This window comes from the organism of the source record quoted next, unplaced genomic scaffold (assembly GCF_019419815.1).
Source record: "Pyrus x bretschneideri cultivar Hongxiangsu unplaced genomic scaffold, Pyrus_bretschneideri_v1 Contig44, whole genome shotgun sequence".
Lineage (NCBI taxonomy): Eukaryota > Viridiplantae > Streptophyta > Magnoliopsida > Rosales > Rosaceae > Pyrus > Pyrus x bretschneideri.
In genome coordinates this window covers 436,399-455,970 of record NW_025999768.1, presented here as the reverse complement: position 1 = coordinate 455,970, position 19,572 = coordinate 436,399, and the positions used below count along the sequence as shown (strand labels likewise).

At 37.1% G+C, this 19,572-nt stretch overlaps 1 protein-coding gene and 1 pseudogene across 1 annotated transcript; both read right to left on the bottom strand.

Annotated features, from left to right (window-relative positions):
* Positions 1-11,159: 11,159 nt before the first annotated feature.
* LOC125469541 (60S ribosomal protein L6-2-like) lies at positions 11,160-14,085 on the bottom strand. The gene is made up of 5 exons (XM_048566942.1): positions 14,079-14,085; positions 13,138-13,328; positions 12,914-13,000; positions 12,022-12,189; positions 11,160-11,757 (listed from the first exon to the last, which is right to left on the bottom strand). Exons 1-5 carry the CDS (start codon positions 14,083-14,085, stop codon positions 11,485-11,487), a joined length of 726 nt encoding a protein of 241 aa, XP_048422899.1. The 3' UTR covers positions 11,160-11,484.
* A 130-nt stretch (positions 14,086-14,215) lies between these two features.
* On the bottom strand, positions 14,216-19,528 carry LOC125469631 (annotated as a pseudogene).
* Positions 19,529-19,572: the final 44 nt, after the last annotated feature.

Below are 19,572 nucleotides of genomic sequence, written 5' to 3'. Positions count from 1 at the left end.
TATCGATGTCTTACGTGTGAAAACAAATAATTTTCTTATATAAAGTGAGGGCACATTTTTTGACGTCGCCCCGGGCCTCAAAAATCTCTAGACCGGCCCTGCGTATTCCCCAAATTATATATGCCGTTTACCAAGTAGTGAAAGAATTGATAGATTCCCTGATTTTCCATTTACCATTTTGTACTCCTTTATTGATCCGTGTTTCTCTTGAACTAATATATCCAACTAGAAATATTAATATTACTGTATTGATTTTTGGTATTATTCCTAGCAAACCGACCCTCCTCTATCCAATATATTTTTCTTCTCAACTTTGGCGAATATTGATTTCTCTTTGGGATGAGAAATGAAGGTTAGACTGATATTCGCATCCAACATATAGTGATCCTTATACGTTCATAAGCAAGGGCAGGGTTGCGATTCTTCCCAGCAAAGAAACTGATCAATCGGGCATATTGCAGACGCTCAAGAGAGCGATAGTAGTGATGATGATGATGATGAAAAATATCAAAATTATCAAGTTGAAGGATCACATGAGATAGAAGCATTAAGAAATTAATAGAATAACGGCAAGTTTGATGAATGCATCTAATTAGACTACTTTCAAGTATATTAACAATATTGTACTAATGAATCTTAGCTATTTAGTCTAAAATATTTCAATTGAAGTAGTTTGTCATACTAATTAGTATTTAAGATAAAGTTTATAAATATTTTTCTTTCAAAAAGAAAATATATTTAGTAATTCATCTTTATTTGTTAAGAAAATTAAATTGATGACACATCTAGTATTATACCTTTTTTGGTCATTTCACACAGTCACAATTGTTTTACATAAAAGTTTACCAAACACTATCATACTGCTTTGTTTTTCATAAGTATTTTTACAAAAAAATTTACCAAACACTCTGCTGCTTTATTTCACGGCTGCTTATTCTCATAGCACAACAAAAACAGTTTTTTTTTCTTCAAATCACAGCAATACCAAACCAGCCCTTAGAAGAACACAAGAATGTGATAAGTACAGAAATTGCACAGTCAATATCAAAAGCGGTAGTGAATCCTTTTCAGTTAGAGGACTTGAATATTGGTCCAACATCTTGTGAAAAAAAAAAAAAAAGATGAGCAAATTCATTTGGGTAAATTATAAAAATTTACCTCAATTATTTGGCCAATCACAGTTTCATACCTTATATTTTAAACATTAAAATATCATACCTAAACTTATAAATTTGTTGCAATGTTAGACCTCCGTTAACTTTTCTGTTAAATGTTAACGTGGCTTGAGGCGAGTCCTACTTCCTATTAAAAAATTAATTAAATGTTGAAAAATTAATTAAATATTAAAAACTAAAAAAATAAAATCATTTAATAATTTTTTTAAATGGGGGACCTACTCCTACAAACCAATCCCCCATTCTTCCCCATCTACCCGTATCCCCCCTCCCCTACCCCCCCCCCCCAACCCACAACCTTCCTTCGCCACAAAAACCAGAACCCCACTGTGACTCTCCCTCACCCTCATCCTCCCCACTCAATCGTCTTTTCCACTCAGCCACCTCTGCCAAATTCCAATCAAGTCTTCCCACTTCTGCAACTCCCCAAAAACCCTTAAATGCCCCTTAAATCCTAGACTAATTACTTCCTCCTCCAACTTTTTACTTCTTCTCTTATCAGTTTTGTTCTGGTGAAGGAACGAGATGATGGGCTTTGAGAACTAGGGCTCTAACAAAGCCCACCCCCTCTCATCGTCGCTATCCTTTTCGCAGATCGTCTCCTTCGCCGCCTCCGCCACCACCATCGCAATGACGCCAGCCTACACCGATCCCATTTTCGCACCCTCATCGTATCGTGATCTCCGAAACCCTAGCTCGGCCCCCAACAACTCCACGTACATCAACCTACCTTCTTACATCAATGTGACCTTCAGCCCCTTTGATGCCAAAATCGCTGCCGAAATCAACAGCATCGAGAGCCCTGGCAAGAGCTCTGACAACTCGAGCTCGTACTCTCTCTCGCGATCTCCGTCTTCCTCCTCCGAGTACCTCAAAATCACGGTCTTTGAAAATTCTGGGATTTTGACATGGGCAATCTCGCCCTTGAGGACAGTGAGGGTGTAGCGGTAGTGATTAGAGGGGAATGTGGTGGAGGAGGAGGAGGAAGTGGGGGTGGGGGAGGGGGAGGGGGAGGGGAAGGAGCACCATAGGAGGGAGGTAGAGAGGGCAGAGGTGGGGTTCTAGTTTTGGTGGTGAAGGAAGGTTGCGGGGAACATGGTGGATGGGGAAGAATGGGTGATGGGTTTGTAGAGGTGGGTCTCTCATTTAAAAAAAATTATTAAATATTAAATATTTTTAGTTTTTAAATATTTAATTATTTTTTAATAGGGAGTAGGCCATGTCTCAAACCACGTCAACATTTAACAGAGGAATTGTCAAACAAACTAACGGAATGTATGATATTGCAACAAATTCGAATATAAGGTATGACATTGAAATGTTTTAAAGATGAAGTATAAAACTGTGATTTGCCCAATAATTGAAGTAGTTTTGTGTAATTTACCCAATTCGTTTACTTAGATCTTCGGATGCAATTACATATTCACATCCCACTGGAATACAGAATAAATTCAAACAATTAGATGTACACCAAGTAGTTGACATAAAGAAAGGTAATTTTCCCAAAGATTTCGTTAGACCATCAACATTTGAAACGGTTCAAGTATCAGACAAGATTCTTGGTAAGGATAGGCACGAACCTTCTGATATGCCCCGTGGAAAGTGACATTGTGGTGGCATTCAAGGTATAGAGGAGAGTCGAGCAGAAGTTTCTTCGGCAAATTCTCAAATGACCGACGTTCAAGGAGCTTCAGCTAGTGCAAACGTATGTACATCAGAAGCAAAGTTGGAAGATAGGCTCATTCGAGGAGATTCAGGTCCCAATGTATGCGCATCAGTAGCAAAATGTGAAGATAGGTACGTTCCCTTCGAGAGCTCTGGTGCCTGCATATTTCCAGTGGTACAAATATGATGGATTCGCGAGGCGGTTGCAAAGAGAATCCAAGTATCCATCAATGAAAGATGAATTTTTCACTACCACAAAATGTTGAAGACGTATTGAAGTTTTCAGCTGAACTTCTGGTAACTTATTAGTTATTACATTGCTGAAAAATCTTGATTAGATATCTTGCATTTACCTATATTTCAACTAAAGCAATCCGATTTTCATACGGTGAAGGGAAAATGTATAATTTGTTGGAGTTTTGAGCTCCTTTAAGTCCCACATCGGGAAACTCAAGGCAACTTCAGGTCGTTATATTACTTTAGTCTCCTTTATTAATGATTAGGTGTTAGAGCATTTGGAATGAGGAATGAGGATTGAGGTTTGAGACACTAATTGTGTGGATTAGGTTTGATGATTATATATCATAATATTAATATTAATTAATACTAATTAATCAAGACAAGGGAACTTGAGGTCCTTATATTACTTTAGTCTCCTTTAATTTTGAATTAAGTTTTTAATCAAAAACGTTTTGACTATTAGACGCAACTCTTTGGAAAGAATTGTATAGCTTCAGATACATCCAAAAGGTATTTGAAGAGGTATGAAAGACCCTATATAACTAGAGTTCTCAGTTCCATAAAAAATCATATTTTCTTCTTCCTTCTCTTCCGTACAAACAGTCAATAGAGTAAACACACAAAGCAATTCGCTAGAATTCTATAATCTAATGCGGGTTATAGAATTAGATAGTTGTATCCTGGTTGAGCAGACGTTGCAGAATCACAAGCACAAGAGTGAGACAAAAATACTGTTCGAATGACATAACTTTTACACTAGCCTCTATTTGTTGTAATCAAGTTAGTACCATTTTAATTCTTGTATTTGTTTCTGTAATTTCATTCCGTATAGCAAATATTTTTTAGTTGATAAAGTATTAGAAATTTCTATTATTTCTGTTATTTTTATTTATTTCTGAATTGTTCTCCAACATAATTAACATGAGAGATTGAAAATGAATCCCTTTAAAAGTTATTGAAAATTAATCGTTTTAAAAGTTCGAATAATTTGGTTTCTTTGAACTTAAGCATGTGGTGGATTTGGTTTTCTAGCATTGTAATCCTTGTGCTTGTGTGATCACTTGTATCATAATGTGGATAGAAATGAGGAGAATCAAAGAAGAAGATCAAAGGTTGAGAATTCATCAGAGGAGGCTGGAACCTGGGCAGGTTATATGTTTTGTCCTAATCAAATCCATGAAATTATAATTATATGTTGGCATTTTGTATGGGACGTTTGTTTGCCCTCATCAAATTTCATTGAATTAGACTGGACTAACTATTAGTCTAGTCCAACGTTGTTATCACCTAGGACTAATGTTAATGACATTAGCCCGGACTAGCCTACATTAGAGGCTTCCTTAGAGGTTCTTAGCAAGGGTCCTCAAAAATCATGGGACTAGCTAAGCCCTCCCTCTAATCTCCGTTGCACTGTCCCTCTCTCCTCACCCCCAACCCAGAACCTGATTTCACCGATTTCCTCCAAAATCCCTTTTCTTATTTTCCACCGAATCCCCATCAAACCCACCCAAATTCACATCAATCCGTAAGCTTCAATTCCCTCTAGGTTTTCAGATCTCTGTATCCGCAGAGGTAGAAACTGGGTGGTCGTCAATATGTTAGGTGGGTTGTATGGAGACCTTCATCCGCCCTCTTTGATGGAGTAAGAGAAACCCAGCAACCGGTGTGGTCGAGCAGCACAAAAATGGCGCCGCATTCCATCGCAGAACCTCCGGAGCCGTCGTTGATTTGTGTTCGCCACAGACGATTTAGTTGCAGACTATCAATTCAACTCACGATCAAATCTAAAAGTAAGGGGTTATTTTTTTATTTCAAATTGTTCAGGAGGGTAATTTATCAAAAAAATAGTTTAAAAGGTCGATTTCAATTGGAACAATAATTTAAGGAATCAAATGGCAGTTTACCCATTTTTTCTCTTTTATTTCAATATTTCGAAGATGAATAAAAAAACTTGGAATCAATAATATTATCTTCTTTTATATATAAAGCGCACAGGCCCTGTTTGGGAATGGGCTTCACAAAAAAATAGGATAAAAATACCCCTCAAACAAAAAAGTTCAAAAACAGCCCAAAATAATGTATCAAATAATGTAGGGGTAATTTCATTATAAAAACAGTTTTTTTTTAATTAATATCTCACTATTATGTGGAATATTCACGGGTTTCTTCTAGCATGGTATAATATTATTCATTTAGTTCAAACCTTCTCACAATGCAACAAGATTGTTTCATATTTTATGTAATAAAATTGATCCCTTAATTCAAAAATGAGATGCTTGACAAACATGTGGTTTTGACTTTGGACATACATAAAAGATCTTTAGCGGTGTGTAGTGCCCGAAATAAAATTAGTAAGTCGCGTGTAGCGCTCAGTGATTCAAAAAATGCCCTTTACAGTTTATATATAAAGCACGCAGGCTCAATTTGGGGTCATGGGCTTCACAAAAAGAAAGTGAACAAAAATGCCCCTCAAACAAAAAAAGTGGGATCGAGCTCTATTCGAAGACATTAATTGTGACCTCGAAAGGTCTACGGATTTTAAAAGATTAAATACGAAAAATCATACCTTGTAACTATACGATTCAATTCTAAAATTACTGGAATTAAAATAAAATTAAAAAATAATGTAAATAAGAAATTCTTAAAAAAGAAAAAAGAAATTCTTAAAAAAGGGATATGTAATTAAATAATGAAATTCCGGAGACAGGATTTCACATCCTTCACCATGTTTCTGATCCAGATAGCTTGTTTAGTGGCTGAGTAACACCCATTGAATTCAACTTCCATTGTTGAAGATGCAATTGAACTTTGTTTAGCACTCTTCCAAGAAATAGCTCATCCAACTAGCATGAAAATGTATTCATTGGTTGACTTTCTGTCATCCACACACCCAACCAAGTCTGAGTTAGTGTAAGCTACCAATTGTAAGTTGTCAACATGATTGTAGGTCAACATGACATCTCTTGTTCTCTTTAAGTATCTCATAACTTTCTTAGCTGCAGTCCAATGAGCTATGCCAGGATTTGATTGAAATCTTTCTAGTACATTCACAGCAAATGTTAAGTCAAGTCTGGTACAAACTTGAGCATACATTAAGTTCCCTACCAAGGATGCATAAGGCTTGTTCTTCATGCTATCCTTCTCCAGTTCATTCTTTGGACTTTGTTCATTGCTCATTTTTTCTCCTTTGCCAATAGGTAACTCTCCACTAGAAGACTTCTCCATGTTGAACCTTTTAGTGACTCTATCAATATATTGTTGCTGAGAGAGACCAAGAGCTTTCTTGCTACGATTCCTTATGATTTCAATGCCAAGTACAAACTAAGCTTCACCCAAATCTTTCATGTCAAAGCTCTCAGTTAACAGTTTCTTTGTTGTATGCAATAATGAAACATTTGAGCTTGCAAAGAGTATATCATCAACATATAAAACCAAGAAAATAAACTTAGAATCACTGACCTTGAGATACACACATTCAGCCATCTTATTTTCATGAAATCCAACAGTTGTCATGACTTGATCAAACTTCTTGTTACACTTCTTGAAGCTTTGTTTTAATCCATAGATAGACTTGTTTAATTTGCAAACCAATGATTCCTTCCCCCTTTGAACAAATCCCGGAAGTTGAGCCATATATATATATATATATATATATCTTCCTCCAAATCACCATTAAGGAATGCAGTATTGACATCCATCCGGTGAAGTTCAAGATCAAAGTGTGCAGTGAGAGCTAACATTGCCCTCATTGAATCTTTTGTTGAAACATGAGAGAATGTCTCATTATAATCGAGTCCCTCCCTTTGAGTAAATCATTTTGCCACCAATCTTGCTTTGTGTTTATCAATTTGTCCCTGTGAATCACTTTTGGTCTTGTAAATCCACTTGTAGCCTACAACTTTTGTCACTTATTTGTTGTTTGGTACAAGAGTCCAGACGTTGTTCTTCTTCATGGATTGTAATTCTTCCCCCATTGCCATATGCCACAGTTTGGATCTTGCACTGGAAATTGCTCGATTGAAGGATATTGAATCATCCTCATCTCTAATGTGATGCTCAACTTCATTTAAGTACATAAAATCTGGCAACAAGGTTGCTTGTTGATTTCTTTGAGGTTTCCTTATGTTTTTCATTTCTGGCTGAATGTCAACTGGTGTAATGGATGGTTCTAAAGTGTTTTCATTTGTAGTCATCTCAGTAGTATCTTTAGTGATGATAGAAAGTGTTATCTCCTCTTCTTGACGGCCTTTAATGTAGTCTGAATGTGCTGGGATGAGGGGAATCTCAGTTGCTGGTATAACGGTGACTTGCTGATCAAGAAACATTGGATTTGCAGTTTCTTCTTCAAATTTAGGCATTGAATCAACTGAAACACAGTTGGTTCTTTCTTCTATGAACTTGGCATTATTGGTTTCCATGATTCTTCTACCAGAATCAGGACAATAAAACCTGTAACCTTTTGACTTCTCTGAGTATCCCATGACCTGCAACTAATGGTTCTTGGATCCAGTTTCTTTTCACTTGGGTTGTAAAACCTAGCTTCAGCCTTGCAACCCCATAAATGAAAGTGATTAAAGCTTAGTCTCCTTCCTGTCCAACATTCAAAAGGCACCATCTTTACTGTTTTGCTTGGCACTCTATTCAATATGTAATTAGCAGTCTTCAATGCTTCTCCCAAAGGAAAATTGGCAACTGAGAGTGTGCAAACATGGATCAAATCATGTCTTTGGGAGTCCTATTAATTCTCTCTGCCACTCCATTTTGATGTGGAGTACCAGGAGTTGTATATTGAGCAATAATGCCATTTGTTCAAGGTAAGTTGCAAAAGGTCCATTGTGTTGTTCAGTTTCAGTGTACCTACCAAAATACTCCTCACTCCTATTGGAGTTTTAATGAAAGAGAAATTAACTAATAAAGTCGGGAACATTTTTATAAACTTCCCTCCATTTAAAAATGGATTTCATGGTTTGTTAATGGGGAGGACCCATTGTCAATTTTTTTTGGTTGGGTTCTTTTCCTCTTCGGGGGAACTCTCCAAAAAACTCTCTCCTTCTCTCCCCCTCATCTCTCTCGTCCTTCCCAGACACCACCCACTCGACCACCACCACGGCGTCCTCCGTTGAATCCCCACCTTTAATCTCCTTGTTCTCAGCCTTTGACACTCACGCCGAGGCGTACCGACGACTTGTCATACGATTTCCCCGTTTCTGGTAAGAATATCATGTTATTCACATCTCTACCTCACCCATACTTCATTATTTTCTTATTTGGAGTGAGGGTTAATGGGTTTATCAATTTTATCTATATTTTTTTCAGAAAAAGGGATTTTGCCTTGGTTTTGAAATTTTCATATGAGCACACACACCTTTTTGTTTTGGACAAAATAATAATTGAAAAATCATAGACTTTGATATCATAAATCTGTTGAATTTGATATTTTACTTTTGTACATATGCTGGTCAGTTTTCATTATACTATAGGTTTTTGGATTCTCCCTTATGTGAATTGGAATAATTCGATTTTGTCTAATATTTGACTTATCTTATGTTAATTGACAAGGGAAAGATAACTGAATCCTATGAAGCATGTGTTTGCATCTTTAATATAGAACTTGCATTAGCTCCTTTGTATGGTTTGAGGCCGTATGCCCATTTTATCACTGTGTACGTGAAAGCATAAGAATAGACTTGTGTGTGTGTGTGTGTGTATCTTGAATATAATTAAATTGGTTTGGGTGTAGTTTTGTCGACGACATTCATATATGCTGGCATTGTTACATGTATGCTATTGAATCATTTTTTTCTTTTCTTTTTTCTGTATATGCGTCTAAAATTTGTGAATGCATATTAAGTATTGTCATAATGAATGAATTCTTTTCCACTGTACCAGCTTATGGATATATATTCCGTTTTTCAATTATTACACTTAGGATTGATATAAAAATGATATGTTGTGACTGTTCTGAACACTTGTCGAACTAGTGTGTTGATATATTGTGACTGTTCTGAATACTTGTCGAACTAGTGTGTAGATATATGGTTGAAGTAGAATTAATTGTGAAACCGAGGCTTTTGCATATAGTATGTTAGATTAAACTACAATAGAAATTGGGATTGGTCCATACAGTGTACTTATTAGATTAATCACAAGAAAAATCACAAAGGGTCTTGTCGACCTCATTTGAGAGTTCACCATGGATGGTCCTGCTTTGTATAGACATATTTCAGGGATGATCATATTTGGTATTTCTGTGATAGGTGATCACTACCTACGCTATTAGACTATACCTATGGTTCTGCTTGGTATATCTGCAATGGCAGACCATACGCCTTCTAGGAGTGATCATGATTGATATATCTGTGACGAGTGATCATTACCTAAAGCTATAGGTTATGGTCCTACTTGGTATATCTGTGATGGGGGACCACACATATTTTAGGGGATGATCACGCTTGGTATATCTACGATGGGTGATCATTGCCTACACTATTAGACTATGCATATGGTTCTACTTGGTATATCTGCAATGGGGGACCATACGCATTCTAGGAGTGATCATGCTTGGTATATCCGCGATGAGTGATCACTACCTAGAGCTATAGGTTACGGTTCTCCTTGATATATCCACGGTAGGGGACCACACATATTTTAGGGGGTGATCATGCTTGGTATATCCGCAATGGGTGATCAATGCCTACCTAGGGTTGTGAGGATGTTGTACTTGGTAAATTTCGATAGGCGACCACATTTTGGTTCGATTCCGTTAAGTGATCCAGAATCCTTGCTCTTGTTCGTTTCTATTAAGTTAGTCAGGAATCCTAGATTCCAGTGAAAAGGAATTACTCACATTAGGCATTGGGTTTATAAATTTGAGTTACCATTGTTATTGCTTGGAAGCCAAGTAGGGAATTAAGGAGAGTTTCTTTATTAAACTTCGTCAAAGGATATGTGATTTTGTTTATTGATCAACGTACTTAAATGTTAATGTTGTACATCTTTAATTCATTAAATCGATTAATGGTTGTGATCGTGGATTGTGTTGGAAAATATTGTAATATAGGTGAATGACAATCATGTTTCACATATGATTTTGTTATGTACACTAAAATCTAGCGAGACAGGCTCAATTGGTTCCCTTGTGTGATTCTAAAACTCTTACAGGACTGCTTTGAGAATTCTAAAGCGTAAAGGAATGATGGGCTACGAAAGGCTTGATCCCTGCTTAGAGTACATAGGCAGTCTAACACAAGGATTAGATGTAGCCATGAAATAAAAGAAAATTACTGCATGGTGGAACTTTGATTGTGTTTTGGGTCAGTCTCGGAGGCGAGACATGAAAGACTTACAGGTACTTGGTGACGCCACGTATCGATCCTAGCGTATCTTGGGATCGGGGTGGTGATAGAACCAATGTAAAAGTCAGAAATAACTTGACCAAAGGGATGAATAGTGACAGCAACATAATTCTTTAGTAAAATGATAAGCAGACAAAAGATTTTCCTTAAGAGAAGGAACATGTAAGACAACTTAGGAGAACCCACAGGAGTTTACAAGACCTAGCGTAATAAAATCCTAGCCGGATTCACCTATACTAACACATTTTATTCTCAATTCTGCTCTAGGGATTTCCAACTTTGATCTCTTCAATCATTGCTGGGATAAGCAAGTGACTTGTAATTTAGTTAGTTAAGATCATTCACGCTTACATCTGTCGAGCCCATGTTTGAATGTCCACCTCTATAGTTTAATATAGATATTCTATCGTTTGTCCAAAAAAAATTAAAAAAATCATTGCTGGTACAGAATTGAAAGTGGTCGTGGTTATAAAATTGGCGTCCTTAAAGTAGGGGAAGTGCAATGGTAACCGCTCTGGGCTTGTGCGATTCTTGACACCGATATGGGCACGTAGAGCTACGGAGAAGGTGGATAAAACTATTCTCTGTGAGAAGGAAATTCGGTGCTACCCTGTCTTGGGGTCTGATTTTTAACTTATTTAGTAATTTCCTTTTATTTATTGGATGCTAATTTTTAATCGGCCCGAGCGATCAACAGCATTAACAGAAAGAGATCAAACAGGACTCATGTGAAACTAAGCTTTTCTTTCCGAGCAAATCACATGTTAGTCATAAACTTCGACAGAGGAAAACATACCATCACACCGGAAGTTGGTGATTCAATAAATGAGTTCGGAATTGCCTTGGCAGGCAGAGAGCATTTTTGCAGAAGATAAAATTTTGGGTCGTTGCTGTATTCGATCAGAGGATTTATTGTCAAGCCGGGTTGAGAGGGTTTTCGTTTCTCCGCTGTAGTGAATCGACTGCTGGTTGTTTTGTTGATGATCCGAACTCATTAATACACTAAATTCGCTGATTTCGAATGATCCCCTGTTCATTTCCTATGGATTTCACTTGCTGTTTTGTATGTGGCGAAGGCAGTAGTAATCAGGAGCTAGTTGACAATCTGAAGAGTAAAAACAGGCCGACGTGCAGAAAGTTATCTGGAGTAGTTTATAAGATAATAGCCAAGTGACAAGCTCATGAGGCTTCATGCCAGCCTTGAGAGAGAATCTCGCCGCCAAGTACGTCTTCAAGTCTGGGACAGCTTCAATGGACTTTATCAAGGAAGCATCCACACTCTTCTGATCGCCTTTCTTTCCTAGTGGGATCACATTCTTCTCCTACAATTTACAAACTTCCCATTCACATGTAGAAGAAGAGATCAAGCTAGTAGAAAAGAAATGGATTGATACAATTAAAAGGGAAACATAAAAGGATCAGAAAATCTGTATAAGAAAAATATCACGTAAAATCGGAAGACAATGAGCACATTGCCACATTGAACTTCATAGTTCAGGCAGACGGTACCAACAGTGGAAGAGAATCACGAGGACAATAAATTATTTGCTCAAAAGTATATGTAAATGAACAACGAAAATTCTAACCTCTTTCTCAGCCTCAAAAAACTCTCCCTCTCCCTTCTTCTTCTTCTTTTCAACTTCCTTAGCAAAATATTTTTCATCAAATATTTCGACATTCAACCCAGAAATGTCAACCTTGGTAGAAGTGGCAATCACGTAAGACTGATTTACACGTCTCAATTTTAAAGGGGCCTGCAATGGCATCATACCGGCACTCAAGTTAGAACGGCACTCAACAAGTTTTTTCAAGAAGCAGGCAAGTGCCCTAAACTAGAAACTCATTACCCTTGCTCACCACGGAATTGAAGAAAAAAAAAAAAAAAAAAAAGAGCAAATACAAAAATCGGTAAATTTAAACAAAATAAGAACAGAACAGATATTTTAATAAGAAGCAAAGAAAGAATCATTCAAAAAACCTATGAAAGTTGAAGGCATAAAAGCTAATTCATATATTCTAACGAACAATCACGATTAAATAGATTACTAGGTGATTCTTCACAAGTTGATACACTCAGATCTATCTATGCAGTTACAGAAGCGAGTGTTACTCTTTCATGTCATCGTTTCATACAGTTTCGGAAGAAAACAAATTAGCAACACATCACTTCGAGTACTCACTCACTAAGCCTATTTGAATATCCCCACTCAAAGAAAACCCCAGCCTGCAAAATATCCCATTCAACCGGAGGGGAGCAATCCCCCAAGCACAATTCATACGAGACGGTGATGTATTTGCAAATAACTTGAAACAAAAGAAACCTCCTTTTTTGCACCAAATTCTAATGGTGTCGCCACAAAACAACGTTATCGTCATTGGGCGGAATTCATGACCAAGGAACCTCCCAGTAACATAAAACTTTGACATTCATTCGAAATTCCGGAACAATAATTTCTGCTAAAAAAAATCAGAACTCACCAGTAACAAGAAGTAGCCCAGATGAAAGCTGCTTAAGAAAAACAACTCTCTTTCCCTTAAACCTTCCAGCCAATACAATCGCGGTCCCTGGTGTTGTTAAATTAAATTATAAAAAAAACCCATAATTTTAACAACAATTATAAAAAATAAAAAAAAATTTAAAACCCAATGATTCGAATTTCAAAAATAATTAAAATCTGAGAGAAAGTAGAGAAAAAGAGAACCTGAGATTGGTGGGCCTGGGCTCGCGTTTGTTGACGAGGGGTTTCTTGACGTCGTCGGCGGGGTAGAACTTGGGCGGCTTCTAAGGATGGGTCTCGGCTGCCGGCTTCGCATCGTGGCGAGGGAAGACGCCGCCGTTTTTGTCCTTGAGAGCCCAAAGACCACGCTTGTGGTACATTTTGGACCTCGAGAACTTACCCACCCCACGGACGAGATCTGGGTTCCGGGTCTTTCTGGGGTTCCTTGCTTTTGCTGCCATTGCTGAGCTCACAGAGTCTCTCTGCGGCTTGCTATTTGCGATAGAGAGACGACGGAGGAAGTGGTGCGGCGGGGGGTAAACCCTAACTTCCGGTTTTAATTTTTTTATTTTTTTGGGTTTGGGCTTTGTATCAATCTGGCCCAAACTTTACTTGTAATACAGAAATGTTGTGTATTTATTGAAAAACATTTGAATTTTAAGAATAATCGATTGTAAAGGTAAAATGATTGAGGTCTCGTTTGTCATGCTGTACATAGCACCGAATAAAACCAATAATACGGAACCAATTGTTGAGCACTTATGTATCAAGTAGGCATTCCACTAATTATTCTATTATGGTCCCATTTATTTTATATGCTCTACACACGTTAATTTGTACATTTCAAAAGATAGGTATAGTGGTTAACAAAATATATTTTAAAGTCACTTAATACTGATCTAGTGATATTCCTTTTCACTTGTAACTGTAAAGTCTATTATTCAAATCCCGTTAATGACAAATTCAATACCAATTTATTCTCTCACACTACTGAAGTTTAAAGCCTCAAACCATGCATGATAACCTCTAAGAAAAGTAGATAAGATACAACATCCAGTAACATAATTTGGATTCATTTACTCCATTGAACAAAAAAATTGAAGTGAAAACTTGTATACCAAATAAAAAAACTCAAAATGAATTACAAGCCATTTAGAAATGCTTCTTTAAAAAACACTTACGCTCATAAGTACTTCTAATAAAGTGCTTCTATTTTTATTTTAAAATCACTTTCAAACACATATAATATATATAGAAAGAAATCCAAAGTAATATCAAAGAAAGAAAAACTTTATGGATATTGTTGTATGTATATCTTCTTCGTCAACTAGCCGGAAATGTCACTAGTTACCTAGGAAACGGTCCGGTCATGGAATCAACATTTGTGGAATCTGTATACATGGAGAGAACTTCAGGTGAACTATGATTATACGGCCCAAACGCAGCGCGAAGTTCTTCTGTAGATCTTGGTGTTCTTTCTCGATGCCTAGACAACTCCATTTCCAAGCAATATTTGAGCTCAGACAATACAACATCCATTGTGATTCTGTGTTGGGAGGTAGAAGTTGTGCACGCCATTGCTATCTCTAACGCTTTCCAGACCGAATGCTCATCGAACTCTCCTTGCATCCTTTGATCTACAATGCATTTTAGTTCCCCTTTTTCGAGCTCAGAACTTACCCACGTTGCTATGTGGATTACTTATTCACTTTTTATCACTGCAGGTTGGCCGGTGATTAGCTCTAATAGAACCACCCCAAAACTATACACATCACTCTTTTCATTCAGCCTTTGGCAATTGTAGTATCTGTAAACAAAAACTAGGATTCATAAATCACAACATTGTGGTTTGTATGCAGCTTATTGTCGGTTTAGTGCCCCTTCAATTTTATTTTTGATTAAGAGTTTGTTCCTTTTTTTTTACATCGTATTTTCACATGATTATTATGGTAATAGAATGAGAAAATCTGAACATACTCTGGATCAAGATATCCGGCTGTTCCCATGACTGTGCTGACCACTTGAGTCTCAATGTCACTAGCAAAAACCTTGGAAAGACCAAAATCCGCTATTTTAGCTTCCAAGTTTTCGCTTAAGAGAATGTTGGCTGTCTTCACATCTCTGTGGACAATAGGCGGCTTGCATCCGTGATGCAAGTACTCGAGACCTGCGACCCAAATTTTGCATTCCGTTAGTAGAATAATAATTTGTGTAAACATGATCACATCTATTTTACTGAAATAACAGGAAGCACGAACCTTGTGCAGCATCGATTGCTATATGAAGTCTCATTTCCCATGTCATCTGTGAACTCCTTTCTGCATCTGCAACCAATAATGTGTGTTGTGGTCACTAGATTTAAGATGGACCAACATAAACTGGCGAAATTTCTCTATCTTGATAACAAGATTATACCTGAGAGAGAGTTTTTCAGGTTGCCATTAGCCATGTACTCGTATATAAGTGCCAAGTTGTTCGCATCATCGCAGTATCCGATAAACGAGGCCAAGTTTCTATGATGGATTCTCATCAGGAGCTCAGCCTGAAGTCAAGAACAAACTCATCACAACCTGCATCGAACGAGACTAGGCTTGGCATTTACCTTGCATTCCAAGAAATTCTAAATGACAAACCTCTGTTTGGAACTCCCTAGGTCCTTGGGTTGATGATGCAGAAAGCATTTTTACAGCAACTTGGGTTCCGTCTTTCATGCAACCATGGTACACAGTCCCAAATCCTCCTTTCCCGATCGAGGTTTGAAAGTTTTTGGTGATATCTAAAACCTCCTCATGAGTAAACTGGCACTTTTTTGATGTTATAGCTGTTTTGTTAAAGGGTTCTGCTTCTGTATAAGTACACAAAAAATTATGTGTATGCATTGCATAAATTTTCATTCGAACTAGACAACCTGTTTCGAGAGTTCTTCTTTGTTCAAAGTAATACTGTTACAATTTGGGGAGCTACTGAGATCTGTAAAGGTACCTGATTCTCTTTTTCTTCTCAATTTCCATGCTAGCATCAGGACTATAACGACTGCTAGTGCTGATACTAACGAGGCAACTATTGGAGCAACAATTTTCTTCTTCTTTTTGCATGAACCCGAGCCACAAAGATTTTCAGTATCCACACTGAAATGAACACAAAAATTCTTCTTATTTCTGTTATTTTTTAAACCAAAGGCATGTTTCTAAACCAGATGCACAAGAAGCGATTTTTACCTCAGTACAAGTAATCCAGCTTTTGATCTCTCACGAAGAGCATTTGGAACCGAACCAGACAATTGATTGCCTTTCAAATTCCTGCAGATCAATTCTTAATAATATGGAATTCTGGTATCAAATGAGTCTATGATCATGTAGAGATTGCACTTACAAGAGAGTGAGCGACTTTAGTTCTTCCAAGAACTGAGGCACTGGCCCGGTTAGGTTATTGTTCGACAAATCTCTGGGAAGAAAAGCATTATAGTTAGTCGGTTCTGCAAGATAGTAAAGTGGATAAATTCGGCAAGATGAGGCTTCAAGGAAGCAACAGTGAAGAACAATTACAAGGACTCCAGTGATGAGAGATTGGCAATGGAAACAGCTATTATCCCATTCAAATTGCTTGAACTCAAGTTTCTAATCACAATAAAAGACAAATCGGCTTAGAATTAGATTGAAAAGACAAAGAAATTGTAAGAAGACTAGTTCCTTAGAAGGACTCACAGGGAAATAATCCGAGGAAGCGAAACGCTGTAGTTGCATTCTAGTCCTTCCCAAGAGAAATTCCTAGGTCCACAAGGATCACCAGCCCAGATTTTTTTTTATTTGATATGTAGTTTTGACGTTCGTTATGGCATCAGCTGCAGTCATTAACAAAACCAGATCAAACAGGACAGATAAAGCTAAGAATTGGTCAAATTTAAGAGTGAACAACCAGCGGTCACCAACATTGTTTCCAACTTAATCATCCGCACAGTTCGCTACTATATGTTGTATTTTATATTGTCAGGATTCCAAGGTGGGATTTTTTTATTTTTCAAGAAGCATTTCTTTTCCAGAGCAAATAAGCATATATCAATACTTGTAAGAATGTTCTTGTTGATTTAACAAAGGAAGACATACCATCTTCACCATAAGTAGGTGATTCAACCAGCTGCATAACTTGGAAAACTTCAACAGCATTCAGAATCGGCGGAAGGGAAGAGTCATCTGTCTTGTGTAAAGAAATTTCGTGATCCTTTCCCACCAGAGCTCTTGAATTAGATATCACGTCTGCCTGTAAGTAACGGGGAGTGAATGGTCCAAACAATGGAGATCCATTCCATGATATTTTGAATTTTCTTGACTGATTCTTCTCAAGTTTCTCCACTTCAGCAAAGTACATAAAAACATAAAACTGAGGATTCATGTCAGTTGTGTTCCAGTACAAATTTAAAGGTTCACTTTCATTTCGAGGTGTAGCTGCAGTCCCGATTACTTCCAATGGCACTCTATATCCGTTGTCATAGGTAGTGATCGACGAAGAAGTACTAACTGGATCCCAAGAAGGTGAAATGTGACGTGACCAAATGCGATCATAAACATCATCTCCACATCGACCTGTTCCATTGCTTTGTCCAATGTCCAGTCTTTCAATGAGTACTAATGATGCAGTCCCAAATTCAGTACCATAAGTTGAGCTATTAAGCGGTCTAAATTCTAACGCCGAAATGAAAGGAGTTCCCAACCCTTTATTTATTAGACAAATGTCCATGGTATTTGATTATGCAAAACCTATAATCTCCTTTGTAACAATATCTGAAGCATTTTCAAACCTCACTGTCGATCAAAAGTTGACGCTGAGATAGAGATCAAATTCAGGCTGCTTGTTTTCTCCATCGTAGTTTCCATACAAGAAGGTAGCTCTAATCAAATTCAAACTGCCATTTCCTGCTTCGGGTTTCAACACGTAGCAATTTTTGTTTCCTTGAGGAAAACTCCTGAGGTCGGAGAGAGGGAAGGGGAGGTTGGGATTGTTTGGATACATAAATTCAGAAGATATGTTCTGGTTTATCACTGTGTCTATGTAATCTCCATCTGGTGAGTATGTTTATGTTCGTATCCGTGTCTTCATAGGGCTTCGAGGGAGAACCACAATCAATGCTTACGAAGTCTACTCCAAAACAAATAAATGAAATAAGTCTTGGAACTCAAGCAACAAATCGAAAGAAACAGATTCTTCTTATGTTTTCAGTAATTCTTTTGTGTTGCCATGTGATCCTTCAAACAGATGCACCTGCATTCTTTTCCAAATTTATGGAACATAGAAAAAAGCTCCAAGTTTTCCGTTTTCTTTGTTAACAAAGATAATTGTTGCTTAATGTTGTTTTCCACGGCTATCCTACTTTAAGTGTAGGTCGTGGGAAAATTCCCAAATTACTGCTTAGGAGTATTAGAATAGGCCAGTGCTTTTTCTTTCATAAATATCTATTCGATTGGAAAATAGGTCAGTGTTTTCCTTACCTACACATTGTTCATACATTAACCTGAGTGTTTAGAGTCGTACTTTCAATGACTTTTTTGTGAAGTGAACAAATCAAGCTCCACTCTCTACGTGGTTAGTCTTCAATCTACCAATTACTTTAGGGGTGTGCTCTTCACACACCCCTTTTTACTTCTCACACACCCCTTATTAATTTATGTCAGTTTATCTTCTTCAATTCATCCAATCCGATAGCCGAAAACCAAAAAGGTGTGAAAGAAGTAAAAAGGAGTGTGTGAATATCACACCCCTTACTTTAATGTCCTATCTTCTAATTTGTATTTGTTCGGGTTTTCTACCATTTTCATCATTGTTCTATTGCTTTAAGCTACAGATGAAGTGTTATACATGTTAGGTACAATTAAGAAGTGAATTAGATCCTCTTGAGAATGAAGGGGATAGTTCTACGGGTGTTAACTTAGTTTTTAGATTGATTGTTTAGTTACAACATAAAATCTCAACATTTACATTTACAATATTAGAATGCACTGATCTAAATAAGAGACTATTAAATCTCTGAAAAAAAAATCCTCTCTAACTGGTATAAAACCATATTCTTTTCCACCAATAAAAAAACTAGGTAACCATATTTTATCCTTTTTTTTTTTTTTTTATAATATAAACCTGTTGATGTATAAATCAATTGCATGTATTCTGATATTTCATATTGTTCCTTACCTAGGTTGCTTTCTTCACAATCAAGAGCAAAGGAGAGAAACTTTAGGTGCTTCCGTAAATGATTGATTTTTTTTCTATGTAGAAACAAAAGTTCTACGATTGTTTGTGTCTGGACTGTATCGGTTAAATATTTTGTTAATATTTCTAACATTTTTTCCGCAGCAACGCGCGAGGTACCAATTTCTAATTTAGATTTAAGCAAGAAGTTACAAGCAGATACATAAAGAAAATGATCAGACAAGACAACATATCATTTGGCGTCGAACAAAAAACGCTAACCTATCCGGCGCTGCGCACGAACTGAACTTGCACAGAGCATCAAAAGGAGGAGGAAGAACCCAGTTGATATTTTCATCTCTCTATCTCTCTCTCTCTTGGAGCCAAATAATCTGATACTGAAAATGTATGAAACTGTGGAATATTAAAACTAATGCTGCAAAACCTGCTACAAATCCTAAG

Coding starts and splice junctions, on each gene's coding strand:
- LOC125469541 (XM_048566942.1), bottom strand. Junction 13,001..13,137: donor CCCAGGCCCACCAATCTCAG/GTTCTCTTTTTC, acceptor TAACAACACCAG/GGACCGCGATTGTATTGGCT. Junction 12,190..12,913: donor TGGGCTACTTCTTGTTACTG/GTGAGTTCTGAT, acceptor ATGCCATTGCAG/GCCCCTTTAAAATTGAGACG.